The sequence below is a fragment of the Merops nubicus genome, unplaced genomic scaffold (assembly GCF_000691845.1).
Source record: "Merops nubicus isolate BGI_N331 unplaced genomic scaffold, ASM69184v1 scaffold20595, whole genome shotgun sequence".
Lineage (NCBI taxonomy): Eukaryota > Metazoa > Chordata > Aves > Coraciiformes > Meropidae > Merops > Merops nubicus.
This window is the reverse complement of record NW_008607863.1, coordinates 1-13,928: the sequence shown is the minus strand read 5'-3', so window position 1 is coordinate 13,928 and position 13,928 is coordinate 1. Positions and strand designations below refer to the sequence as shown.

Sequence of the window (13,928 nt, the reverse complement as noted above, 5' to 3'; positions counted from 1 at the left end):
AATGAGAGATGCAAGACATTGTCCATTTGGCCTTCACTAAGTGAAATGAAACAGAGAAGAAAAAATAAAGGGGGGGGTGTAAAAACACCCAAGCAGGTTTTGCTAAAAATCAGCAACACAGCAACAGAGCCAGAGGCTGAACTCAGGAACCCTGAAAACTTCCCCCACATGAGTCTGACAACTTCCACTGTGGGGAATTAAGGCAAACTGGGTAAGAGGGAGTGATATTGATTAGTAAGCAAGACTGATTAGGAAGTACTGACATTATAGTGGGTCAAAAAGAGACAATATAGGTAAAGAAAAGAAAGAAAATTAAGGATAACAGATGAAAAATGCTGAAAGGTACCATCAGAAAGGAAGAGTTTGCCTCCAGTAGGTGTATTTGCTGCTGCACACGAAGGCCTGGCTGGCAGGCTGATGCTGAGGGAAGACAACTCTTCTCTTTACTCCTCCATCCATCCCAGCCCCTAATGACATTTGCAGCTGCCTCAAAAATATTATTACAGAGCATTTAGTAAAACCCAAAAGGGAGCTGTGATCAGAGTCTTGAAAAGAGTCACTTTAAATTCTGTGTAAAGGTGTTGTGACTGGCCCAGAACTGGACACCTCACATCTAGGTGACAACCAGCAGCTCCCCAGTGGAGTCCAGCAGAGCCAACACAGCTGATTCCCAGGGCAGAGGTGGGCTCAGAACAGGAGACTGGAATGGACATGTGGGACAAGAAGGGAATGTGGAAGGCAGCAAGAATGGGTGTATCTGACCTCCTGAGCCCTGTGTGCTCTTCCTGAAATTGCTAAACATTCCAATAAGCTGAAAGACCAGATGAGACGTTTTTCCCTGCTGTTGGCCTATTTTGCATCTGCCTCAACAAGGTGCAGACACATCCTTTACCTTTAAAATACTAAAAGCTTCAGATAAAACCACCTCCCAACCAAACCCATCTTCCTGACTACCAAAACCCCTCCTTCCAGGGCTCCTATAAACCCCAAAGCTGTCCAACACTTTATTCCCCTATAACAGCATTTATCAAAGCTTCAGTTTTAAAATTGTCGTGTTGTGAAACTGCTGCTGAGGGGGATAAAACAGGACCCTGGTCTCAGCAGTTGCACCTATGCACGTGGAGAGGGACCAGGCAGAAGCCCAGCTGGTGGCACTGACAAAACTCATCCCTCCACCACCACCATAACAGATGGATCCACCCAGCAGAGGGATGAACTCACCCCCACGTCCTACAACAGCTCAACATCAGCACGAATCAAATGAGAATGAAAACCCACACAAGAAAAAGTTGCTTTTCTTTTTTTTTCTTCTTTCAAAGTTGCTTTTCCTCAGCACCCAAACCTTTTGCATTCCACTGCCCAGCCCCAGCCTTGGAAACAGCCAGCAGCTCGCCACACCCTCCATCACTTGACAACCACAGCCAGGGACAGGGACCTGCACCCCTGTGTCCTGAGGGGGATCAGAGAGGCAGAGAAGGGGCATCAGGAGCTGCGGGCGCAGATCTGCTCGAGGTGGTAGATCTCCTTGGGACAGTCAGCAGAGAGGATGAGAGGTGCCTCCTCTGTTATCACCACGTCATCCTCGATGCGCACGCCGATGCCACGGAACCTCTCTGGGGCACTCAGGTCATCCTCGGGGATGTAAATCCCTGGGAGGAGAAAGGGAATTAAAGCACACAACACCCTCCAGAACAACACCTGTCCCTCACTGCACCACCACGAGAGCACGGCTGGATTTTCAACAATATCACATGAATTTGATCCTGAAAATCTTTAATAAAGCAAGCCACTCTCTCGCCCCTCACTCCTGGCAGTTGGTGGGCAAAGGGAATGTTCCTCAGCGCCTACAGACACTAGAACATGAATAAAAACTTCCACCACTACATCTGGGCTTTCCACACTTCTTGTTCTCAGTGCTACATTCACCACGATGACTTAACAATGTTCTGAACAGAGAGAGAAAAAAGCCAAGCACTAAATATCAGTTTCTAGCTGACAGCTCCAAATCCAGTGACAAGCGGAGATCTTTTATCTGCTTTATATTTTAGCAGATATCTTTTTTTTTTTTTTACCTGGTTCAATGGTTATCACCATGCCTGGCTGGAGCGGGAGCGAGCGGGATATATCTGGGGTATCATGAACATCCATGCCCAAGTAATGGCCCACGTGATGTGGGCAGTACTTTCGAACAGCCTAAAAGACAAACCAAGTGTCACAGAGGCAGTTAAACACAGCCACACTTTGGTTTCCAGCTCTGTGAGCTTTCCTGCCCCAACCCTTCCCATTCCTTAAACACCCAAGCCCTGCATTGCTCCCCTCAGTAGACACTGAGAACCACCAGCAGCTGCTACTTGGTGTGGCAAAGAGATCTACACACAACAGAGCAAATGCTGCCCTGGCTTCACTCAGCACCACAGCAGGATCCTGATCCACCTCCCCGGGGTGCCGACCCTGCTTTCCCCCACAGCATCCTAATCCCCCTCCTTCCAGAGAAGAGCTCCTTGGCGACAGGAATCAAAGAGCTAATTCCTCGGGTGGGCTGGAGCTGCAGAGGCTGGGCTGGGCTCCTCTGGCTGTGCTGCCGCCTGCCGAGAGACAGAGCAAGAGCAAGAGCTCCCCGCACAGGCCCCTTCGGTAACCCCGCTGGTCACACCCGGCAGGAACCCGCCCTGCTGCCTGCCAAAGGGGCAGTTCCAGCACCCGGCTCAGCCACCTCTCTCCTGGTGGCACCAACAGCCACGCAGCTCTGCAGCGAGTGGGATCACAGAAACCTCTCTCGACCACAAGCCACCCCTGTTTTCTCAGCAGGTTCAGCTCCAAAGGCAGAGCAGTTTCCCAGTCTTGGTTACCAGGTTTCCCTGTGAATCCCCACACCGACACAACATGCTGCAGAAGAGGCAGCAGGTAGGATGACTGAGGACAGGCTGCACCTTTTGGTGGCATGACAGATTTATGCTATGTTAAACAGATCACAAAAATATGGCTAGCTGCCTGCAGCCACCCTGGACTCAGAACTTCACCTCCATAGATCCCTTCAGACTGTCCTCTAAAGGTGCATCCCAAAATGGGGATGGGTCTGCAGAGTGTAACAGCAAATGCCAAGGAACAAATATTCACCCCACGTGTATGTAGGACTGGGTGGTTACTTCAGACCAAAATGTGTGCTGAACAGTTGAAACACAACTTCAAGTTTATCCTTCTCTGAGAGAAACCCAGCCCTGTGCTGGGACCAGCCCACAAGACAAACTGAAGCACAGGGTGTGACAACCATTAGAAGATACGTCTCAAAAGCACGTTCCTGAGCCAAACTGAAGCCACTAACACAACCCAAAGAGAAAACAGTCAGGCCTAGCAGGGGAAAGCTGGAGTAAAAACACTTCAAGTACCTTGAAGAAGTGGCTCTCAGTGACACTGCTCTTCAGGACCCCCAACTCCTTCAGTTTCTGTCCAATAAGGCTGAGCATGAGGCTGTAGATATTTTCTAGACTCACACCCGGGGAGCAGAGGCTCAGGCAGGACTTCTGGATATCCAGGACAGCTTGGTAGAGCTCTGCTTGGGGTTTGGTGAACCTGAAAACCATTGAGAAAAGGAACAAAGGACATTTCTCACAATTAAACCTCCATCCAGACCCTATTCTGGGGACAGATTCAGTTCAGTGTTGGAGAGGGAAAGTCAGAAAGGAAAGCAACTGGCTCCTTCTATGAAACACCAGACAAGGCACCCCTGCGACGTGCCCTTCAAAACACTGAGTAGGGGCAGAGTTTCTCAGCTGACAGCCTAACCCCAGGGCAAAGCTACTGCAGGAAAAAGAATGCACCTGAGCCAAAACAGAGGAATCAAACACAACCACAGGGACACCACACCAGCAAATTCACAGGTGACAAAGCCACGTACAGCTCAACCAAATTCTTGTTTCCTTACAGAGCCAGCCACAGCTGAGTGCACAAAAGCCCTCTCTGCACTTTAAGCATGCTGTAATAGCTGAAAATAGCAGAAATCACACACATTTGTGCAGGAATTAATGAGGCAGTGGGGAATACAGCTTCTCACACTGCAACTTACCTTCCATTGACAGGCCAGGTTCGTGTGATGTCACTCACATAGCAGGAAGACTCACATCCACCATCCAGCAAGACCAGTTCACCATCCTGGAGAATAACAGGAAAAAAAACCACCCTGTGGGTCAATCTGGCTATTAACCAAACTGATTTTTCTGTCTGAGAGCAGGAGAGGAGATTATGTATTTGTTTTTTTGCAAAGCAGCTGCAGAGATGTGAATTCCTTTTGCAGAACAACACCTCAGGTGCTCCTGTTTCTAAAGAGGCTGTTCCAGCTGGATTGTTTCTCTGCAAGGTAGTCTCTGATTATCCACAGCCTGAACTCTTAACACAATGATTTTCAAACACTTTGAAAAAGGCAGTTTCCTTGAACTATTCTGTGCTCTGAGACATCACTCCCAGTCCCACTTGGCCCAAACTACACCAGTGGCTCCTTTCACTACAAGTTCTCTGAAGGGTTTTAACAAGGAGTAACTCTAGCATGTTAATGGAAACAATAAGAAGCAGAATTTCATTGCTAGCACTACTTCAGGTGCTAGCTACTATCACCTGATGTACAGTGTACAGTCAAGCACCACAAACACTGACACAGCAGATAAACCAGCAGTGACCAGCTCTCACTATCCCCCTGAACACACAGCCCACCAGCTATCCATTTAAATTGTATTTTTAACTTTTTCAGAAGAGCTAAATGGTTCAATTCTTTAAGTAAAATATGAAATTCCAGCACCTGCCCTCTTCCAAGCAATTAAACAAGCTAAGTTAACAATTTATTGGCTAAAGGAATTCAGCCTGTGGTTTGATTGTCCAGAAAGTGCCTTATGTCATGCATCTTGTCCTCTTTCTTTAAAGCCGAGTCCACTAAGTGGTAGCCTGAATGAAGTCCAGATACCTTCCAAATTAGACACTTCGTTAGCCTATTTGGCAACAGGATGTGCAGGAAGTAGCACACAAAGGAAAAGAAAGAGTAGAGTTTATGGGTTTAACCTCCTACTTCACAGTTCTGAAAAAAAATAAGTGACAGTCATTTAACTGAACAACTTTAACAGAAGTAACTGGAGTTACATGAGCATGCCTGACCTTGGATGACAGTACAACAAAGGAGGCTTCTTTCTGCCAAAAGCAGCCTGTCATATCTTTTGTATGTCTGTCTCTGCAGATCATTTCAAGGTCTGCTGGCATGCCAGCCTCAAGAAAAGACAATGCTAGTGGAAAAGTTTCATCCTGCATTAAGACAGAGGAAAAATATGTTCCTCTGAAAAGTGAATTGTGAGTAGAGCAGTAGGGGAACAGTGCTCCTGAAAATACCCATCTGAATCCAAAGGTGTGTTGTCAGGAAAGCTGGAGAGGGTTCAGTTCAATAACATGAATCTTCAAAATAAGACAAGACATTAATTTACCTACAGCCATCTAACCCACCTTTCAACATTTAATGCTGATCCCTTCCCCCTTTGTTCCCCCCCTCCCTGCTTTGCTGGCCTGCCTGGAATCCAAAATACTTTTCAGCCTCTCCAGAGGAGGAATGCACTACAGCTCCTCTGTTGAAATGCAGGGCCAAGCAATGGGAGGGACAGCAGGAAACCCTCCCGTGGTCCTTTGCCCTGCCTGCTGCAACAATCCCTCTCTTTTGGGAGGTTAGCAACCCACCCAGCCCTGCAAACTGCTGCACACCACAGGGCAGCAGATGTGCTTCCTAAGGGGAGTTCTTTGCAAGCCCTTCCACTCTTCAGGAAATACTGCAGCAAATGCAAAGAGGAGAGAAAGAGACTAATTGGAGTGAGGTTAATCTTTCCCTGATATTAAAAATAACCAGGGCTAATAGAAGTTTCCTTTCCCTTGCTTACTTGAAAACACCTATTTTAGGTGTTTTGATCTGTTCCATCAGAACAAAGCATAGCTAGAGGACACCTAAGGGGTGAGTGTGTCACAGCACTGCATTTTAACTTGGTGGGTGGCCTATGGTTTACCTTGATGAGCTGATTGTTCTTCACATAGTGCAGAGTGTTGGACCTGTTGCCACCAGCAACAACAGGGGGGTAAGCCAAGATGTCAGCACCACGAGCCCGGCACTCAAACTCAAACTGGAACACCAAATCAGAGAGGAGGAAACTGTCAGCTTCCAGGCAGAGAGAGATCCAGGCAACCAGCTGCTCTGGGGCTGTTATAATTTATATCCCACAACTGTTTTCTTAATTTGTACAACGCAGAGTGAAACTGGATGGTCAAATCCTGCTGATGTTTCTCAAAGAGGCATCTCACTGCAATTCCCTACAGAATTCCTCACCAAAACGTGCAGGGCAATTAGTCTTTATTTTGTAACTGACATTTCTAGTTTCCTGGAAGGATAAACATCATCCCAATACCTCACCTCCAACCACAAAGTACTCACCTTTGCATACAGAAAGGCTTCATCCACTGGGGATTTGCTGGCAAACATTGTCTCTATGAAAGCCTGTGAAACAGAAGGACCTCTCAGTTAGCAAAGGAGCCTGAACTTGAGTGCAGTTCTTCTTTTACCTCCTGTCTTTTGAGGAAGGCCTAAAATCAGCTGGCCTAGAACACAGGAACCAGAGGCAGCTGAAAACACAGACTGCTGTCAAGGCTAGAACCAATTAAGCTCTGCTCCCCAAGAAAATGTATTTAGGGACTGATTAGTTTTTGAAAAAGGATTAGATGATTGAAGCTGATCCCATGGGCTGGCATTTTGTGAGTTGTCTCACCTGTGGATTCCCTCACATGTCATAGGGATACCTGATGTAGCTTTTCCCTAGAGAAGAATAAGCTGTGCCTGTCTTTTCTATTTGGCTATTTTAATAACATTTACAAAAACATAATTGCATTAGAGGCATCTGTCAGATTTGTTTCAAGTTGGACAGTAAGTTCAAAAGGTATTTGAGACAGAAGGGGGAATAGGGAAACACATACAGGTAACTTGTTCTCAAAAATCTTGTTTCATCAAAATGAACAGAATAAATGAGAAAGAAAATGGCATGAAGGACAGGGGAAGCTGGGAAGAGTGAAGAGGCTACCCTTGTTTATGAATAGACACTGCTTTTTGTTCTGGTTTTGGCTGGGATAGAGTTAATTTCCTTCTTAGTAGCTGGTACAGGGCTGTGTTTTGGATTTAGTGTGAGAACAATGTTGATAACACGCCGATGGTTTAGTTGTTGCTAAGTAGTGCTTATCCTAAGCCAAGGACTCTCCAGTTCCCCATGCTCTGCTACTGAGGAGATGCACAAGAAGCTGGGAGGGAGAGTGGCCAGGACAGCTGCCCTGAACTAGCCAAAGGGCTATTCCAAGCCATGGGATGTCCTGCTCAGTAAGTGAGCTGGGAGGAGCTGGCTGCAGGGGGCAGATCGCTGCTGTGTGGTGCAGCTGACACGCTGGAGGGAAGGGATGCCATCCAGAGGGACTCTGGCAGGCTGGAGAGGTGGGCCAAGCAGCTGATGGTTGTGCCACAGCAGCACAGTAACAGATTAGACCTAATCCATCCTCCCAACCCACATCACCCCATCAACAGCCCTCTCCCCTCTCTCCTTCAGAAGAATGCACTGGTCCGTTTGGAGCGCAGGTGACCCCTACCTCTGCTGTCACCCTCCCAGCTATCTTCATCCTCTCAATCTCTGCAGGAGACTTGACCAGCCGAAGGTTCTGCACCAGGTGTCGGATGCCCTGGACGTGGGTCTTGTTCTGGGCCCTGAGCTCAGCCAGGGGCTGGAGGTGGTCAGCGTGGAGCTCCGCATGCACCGGCTTTGCCGCGTCGTACCAAACCACACTCGACTCACCTGCAACACAAAACAGCAGCTGAGACAGACAAAAACAACTGCAGAAATGTCCTCCCCATACTGAACCAGCTCACTCCTCCTCAACTAGACCTGCTGCTGTATGTGAGACATTAATTTCCCCCGAATCTGCATTTACAGACCACATGGACGCTTTCACTGTCACAGGATACAAGCAAGCTCTCCAAAATCTGGAAGATGACCAATTCACAGCATGGAGATTTGACACATCCCCACCTCTCTGCAAACACTGGGTCTCACCATCACCACTGAACACATCTGCCTTGCACAGACCCATCCAGAGTTTGTCTATCAGAGTTGCACTTGTGTAAGGTAAGTTCCTGTGGCACTGCAGTGGTGCATGTTCCAAATTCTCTCCTTTAGCCTGTCCCCTCTGATGCTGTGAGCCAATTTACCTTTTACCCATGGAATCAGGGTCATTATACTTCAGAATATCTTTGGGGAGCAACAGCTTCTTTCAGCCATTCAGTGATGACCTACTGAAGGCAAACCTATTTACCTATGTGGGACTTTGTTTATAACATCAGAGTTTAGCACCCACATCCTTCCCACAGGAGCATTTTAAGTGGGAATGAGTGGAAAAGCCATGCTGAGTCACAGCTTATGTCCACCTAGGCCCTCATTCTCTGGTGACAGTAGCCATTAGCAAGGGCTTACAAAAAGTCTCTAAGAAAATGAGCATTTATGAAAGAGTATTTCCCTTACCACATCCTCCCCAATTAGCTTTCTTAATTTCAATGCTGCACCTTCATAGTGGTGATTAACTGCTTTTCATGGACCTCTCCCCCACAGAAATAAAAACTTTTAAATCCATTTATACTTTTGACATCCCAAACCTTCCAGGAAGGATGCACAACTTAAAAGTTGTCAAAACCTGCCATGTGATCATTTCATTCACTGTTCCCTTTTTCTATAAATAGCAGCTTATCATTCCTACTCATCCTCTCTGCACTTTCCATAACCATGCTCACTTCTCACACTTTACCTTCTGTTTTTTCTTTTCCAAACTGAGCAGGTTTGTCCAGCCTGTATCTCACACAAAATCCTCACTTTCAATCATTCCTGTTGCCCTTCCTGTGACTTTTCTATTCTCAATATATCCTTTTTTGAAACAAAATAACCAGAATCTAAAATGATATTTAGGACTCCAGAATTCACTCCACTTATTTGTGTAATCCCCAAAGCACTTGCCCTTTTTATATTGTCATAAGCCTTCAGCTTCACTTTATAATGCATTTAAGTTCACCCCAGATTATAAGTATTGAGGCTGCAGGGTGATATTAGACACAGATGAACACAACTAAAAGACAGCAGTGTTTGTATTTCAAGAGTAAGTCAACATCTAGCTAAAAAAGGGGAGTGGACTAACAACCTCCCTGCGTAGATAATTTTCCAAGTCGATCATGAATAAAATACCTTCACGTTTTCTATGTCTCACCTGGTTCTGACTCTGTCAGCAAAAAGACAACAGTGACACAGTTTGTGATGCTCTCTGTTCCATGCTTTTTACAGATGTGCACATTGGTCATTCACATGGGCACACAAGAAAGTCAGAGGGGAGAAAAAACTATTATTTTCAAACTACATTTCCACTGGTGAGCCTCTAGAAGCTAACAAGAACTTCCATCTGCCTTTGTCACACTGTCACAACCCTGCAGCTCCCCAATAAGTTCACCATAGTCTTGAACTGGTGTCTCAGACCATTCAGATGCTGCCAACCACACCTCATCTCATTCCCCCTCTGTTGTTTTTTTTTGTTACCTTTCAGCTTGGCCACCAAGTGTCTGAACTCCTCGATGGTGTAAGCTTCATCAACTCCAGTGAGAGCAATGGCTCCATCCGTGCCTGACCTGGGCCCATCCCACAGCTCCCTGCTGGGATCTCTCCGGGGCACAAACAGGATGGATTTGTGGGAGGGCAAAGCTTTTCCAGGAATGCTCTGCAGCACCAGGATGCTGTCAGGCTCCTGGAACCCACAAAGGTACAGGAAGTTAGTGTCCTGGTGGAAAACGTAGGGGATGTCATTGGTCATGTAGTAGGTGGGGTTGGAGAGCAGAATCACTGTGTGGTCCAATCCACCCCAGCTCTGGGCTTCCTTCTGGATCAAGGCCATCAGTTTGTGTCGACGAAGGGCATATTCCCCCTGGGACAGCCCTGGGGTCACCTCTCCTGTGAGCACAAAACAAACCAGATTGAGACAGTCACACCACTGGTGATAGTTCACCAGTCACTTGTGATTCCTGCCAGTCCCTGATGACTTCACTGGGTTCCTCACCAGCCTTCCCACTGCTCTTTCATGCATCTCTTCACCTTCCAGAAATCTGCTCCTCCATCACACAAAGACAGAAATTCATTTTAACCGGTCAGATTTGCTGTTATCTGTTTCTGTGCAAAAGCAGAATTCACAAAATCTGGGTAGGTTTAGATGAGCATCCAAAACAGATGAATATTTGCAGAGAGATGTAGAAAAAAAACAGGGAATGGACAAGACAAACTGAACTTTGACTGCTGAAAATTGATGGGGTTTATAGCACCTGGACATTGAACAGAAGATTGCCTCCTCAGGTTGAGCATTAATTTCCTCAGATAAAGCTAGAATGTCTACTCAAATACACACTGAGTCAACTCAAAAAGTAACCAGTTCCAAACCCTAAGGGGTGGATTGACTGCTACAGGTCCTGGGAGGGGAGACAGAGGTTGCAGAGTCTCACCAGTCACAAGACTTCAGCTGTGACAAACCACAAACTTCAGGCTGGCCTCGGGCTTGGATTAAGAGAAGGAATTTTCTTTAGGGCAGATGTAGCTTTTCTCAATAATGAGCATTTTGTATTTTTCTCAAGTGAAATGCTATATTCCTAGTGACTCTAAACAAATGATCTCTTAGATGAAAGTGGATACGAAGTGCAGCAATCAAGCTACTCACCAAAACCAGACTGAAGCTGAAAGAACAGCCAAGGACAGCTGAAGTATGTATTTTTAAAAATGTCAGACTCCTTAATTAGGGTTTAAATTAACACATAAGCCTCATTCTGTACTTTGGCTCATACCCTGTTTAAACAGATTGCCTCTTCACACTGCTAACTTCCTACTTTCATAATCTTTTCTTCCTATTTAATTCTTGTGCAGTGGCAATCCTAGAAGAAAAACTGAAATTTGACTTGTACTGTAAGTGGATTTTGCATGGGTGGAGTAGGAGGAGGAAACTCTATCCAGCATACTTTTTGTCAGCAAAAGAGAATTTAAGAAAATCACATCTGTTGTATTTGCATTAAACTTTCACCTTTTCAACACCATACATCCCCAAGACATATTTAGTGTAAAAGTCTTTTTTTTTTAAGAAAATTAAAACTACTACTACTCTACTCTGTAGATCTAGAAATGACAGAGAACACAGAAACTGTTTTAATCCAATCACACATGTTTCTGCAATATTATCCTGAAAATCTCCTATTTTCTCTGTTCCATTTCAGTCAGCTTTCCAACTACCACAAAGAGCCCAGTGAAGTTTAGAAGCTGCAGTAGGGTGGAACATGGGATTCCCAGTTGTTCTCTTTGCCCTGAAGGCACTTGCTTTTTAGAGCAATAATGTCAATAAAACAATGTTGTATTATTTTAAAGAAAACACCACTCCTTTATTCAATGGAAAATGACTCTGGGCAGCTAGAATTAAACTCCAGTGCTTCAGCTGTCAGTTCTGTTGGTGTCAGCCTCATTTATTGTGAGCTGCTAACCAGTGCTCTGAGCTACCTGATCTAACATTGAAGTTAGCTCAGCTTTGAGCAGAGGGTGGATCTGATAACTTCCTAAGGTCCCTTCTGGCCTGAATTATTCTACAATTAAATATATAAGTGCATGGTTATATATTGATCTGTTTTCTCTACAGACCTATCTATGGAAAGAGAACACAGAACCAGAATGTTTTCCTGGATATAACCTTGAATATATTTCTACTTCATTTTTTTTCAGATTTAATCATGGTCATCTCTTACCTACATGCTCATTTTCATTAATATCATAAAACTGCACCTCAACTTCTCTTTCACCACTATCTTCTAACTTCATAGCTACAAGTCTCTTTTTCTTATTTGTTTGTTTTTTTTCTCCATAGCTTGAATACTTTTGTGAAGGGGGCACCCTCTTTAGAGAAGTGCCTTTCAACTCTCAGTGAGCCTGTTCTCCTTTTCTGAACAACACCTTTATTTTGTGACCCACAGGCCATTAGAGATGAAGTGTTTTAGCAGTTCAGCTGGCACAGAGGGCTCCCCCTTAATACAAACTGTATTGTACTTGCAGGACAACGAGCTCCCAAGATGCCACTGCCATGAAAGGTCTGCAGTGCCAAGGCCAGTGACACCAAGCACTCCAGGAAAGGTAAAAAGTTAACATCTGAAGCCTATTTTTGGAAACAGTATCATATCAGACAAGGAAATTAAATGCTAAACATAATTGCTGCCTAATGGAGTTAATAACAAACAGGTGAAACCATGGATACTTTTAAGATGCAGCAAAGCAATACAGATTTCTAGACATCTCAGAAAAATCAGAGGCAAGGAAGAGAACCAGTGAGTGGCTGCCCCTGGGCTGAAGCTGACCTGGTTTGAGGAGGTGGGGGTGAGTGAAGGGGCTGGGCTGGCCCAGGTACCTCCTTGGAACCACCTTCTGCTGGGCAGGCTGGAGGGAAAACCTTCGGAGAGCACACAGCTTGCAGGCTAGAGAAGAAATGCACAGTGTCAGGGTCAAAGGCCTTTCCAGGCAGCAAACTGCAGATCCATTGCACCCCCTCTTAGCAGTCCTTCACCTTACACGACACCAATACCCCTCCTGAACCTCCCCACTCGTGCTGCACCAGAACAGTTTAAGAACCAACGGGCACACAACTCAACTAACAGCCAAATATTCATCAAGCAGATTGAGAGGAATTCATATGCTACATCTGACAAGGCAGCAGGAACACCCAGAAAGCAAATGCTGGTTTGCACGTGCCTGATTTCTGCACTTGATGCTCCCCCCCACTTGCTTCTCTCAAACACCCCATGGCCTGAAGCACAACATCTTTACATCAGCTTTTCTTGACTGTCTTCAAAAATACCACTCCTATGGAACATTTTGCTTTTCAAGGGCTCTACAGGTTTTTTTTTCACTAACAATACCCCAAAGAAGACATCAAAGACCACAGGTTCATACCATGATGGAATTATTTTTCTCTATGAGAGCTACAGGAGTCCCTGTTTATGTATTTAATTTACTTGACAAGGGCTTTAGCCAAACTGAACACAGTGCTCAGAAGCACAGGGTTCTGTATCCCTCTTCAAGTCCACACACAGCCAAAGCAGACGAGTTTTAAAGAGGATTACAGCTGTGCACTTGGGAGCTGGAGTGGGCATGACAAGACAAAAGCTAAAATTAAAGATAACTGGCAGAAAATTCAGCAACTCTGGAATTCCCACTCAGAGCCTTTTGCAGCTGAAGAGTTGCTTGTGAATTCAAAGAATCACAGAGTACAAAGCACCAGACATGTGGAAGGAGATGGCAACTGATCTCCTCACATCTAGCAGGTGATGGTTTGGAAACTGGTTCTTTTTTATGTCACTTATCACTCTGAATTCCTAGACCAAATGACAACCACCTCTTTGCTAGCACAAGCAAGTCCAGCACTGGCAGAACAGCAGCCTGTCTTTCAGGGAGCTGAGGTTCAGGGACTCACACACACAGACTGGATTTTCTGTGGGAGCCAGCATGATTATCGCTAATTGAAGATTACTTATGCCTGACAATTGATAGTCATAACATCAAGCAAAACGTTCGGTGTGTGATGATTGACTGAAGTAGCAGCCTGGAGACCCAGGCAGGAGCAGCTCACAACGAGGCAGTGGAACACAACGGTTATTAAAGCGCTAAATAAAGCAGTATTTTGAAGACAGCAAGAAGCTTTCCACATCGTTGTTTTATTTTCCAAGTAACGAGCCCTCGGATTCAACCATGTTCTTCCCTCGGATTCAATGCTGACCGGGGCTGCGGTTTCGCTGCCGGACAGAGCCGCCTTCCTACCCCCACGGCGAGGCGAGG

The 13,928-nt window shown here is 45.7% G+C and overlaps 1 protein-coding gene across 1 annotated transcript; it reads right to left on the bottom strand.

The window, feature by feature from the left end:
- Positions 1 to 1,482: 1,482 nt before the first annotated feature.
- On the bottom strand, positions 1,483 to 12,584 carry XPNPEP3 (X-prolyl aminopeptidase (aminopeptidase P) 3, putative). Its single transcript, XM_008940107.1, has 9 exons — positions 12,455 to 12,584; positions 9,624 to 10,031; positions 7,642 to 7,844; positions 6,449 to 6,511; positions 6,027 to 6,140; positions 4,064 to 4,149; positions 3,387 to 3,570; positions 2,073 to 2,193; positions 1,483 to 1,649 (listed from the first exon to the last, which is right to left on the bottom strand). The coding sequence occupies exons 2-9, from the start codon at positions 9,973 to 9,975 to the stop codon at positions 1,483 to 1,485; spliced, it is 1,290 nt and encodes a 429-aa protein (XP_008938355.1). The 5' UTR covers positions 9,976 to 10,031; positions 12,455 to 12,584.
- Between the last annotated feature and the right edge of the window lie 1,344 nt (positions 12,585 to 13,928).

Excerpts from the sequence above, each read along its gene's own strand:
- XPNPEP3 (XM_008940107.1), bottom strand. The coding sequence starts at position 9,975 with ATGGCCTTGATCCAGAAGGAAGCCCAGAGCTGGGGTGGATTGGACCAC. Across the intron at positions 6,512-7,641 it reads CTGGGAGGGTGACAGCAGAG|GCTTTCATAGAGACAATGTT; the intron begins GTAGGGGTCACC and ends TCTGTTTCACAG. Across the intron at positions 2,194-3,386 it reads CTGAGAGCCACTTCTTCAAG|GCTGTTCGAAAGTACTGCCC; the intron begins GTACTTGAAGTG and ends TTTGTCTTTTAG.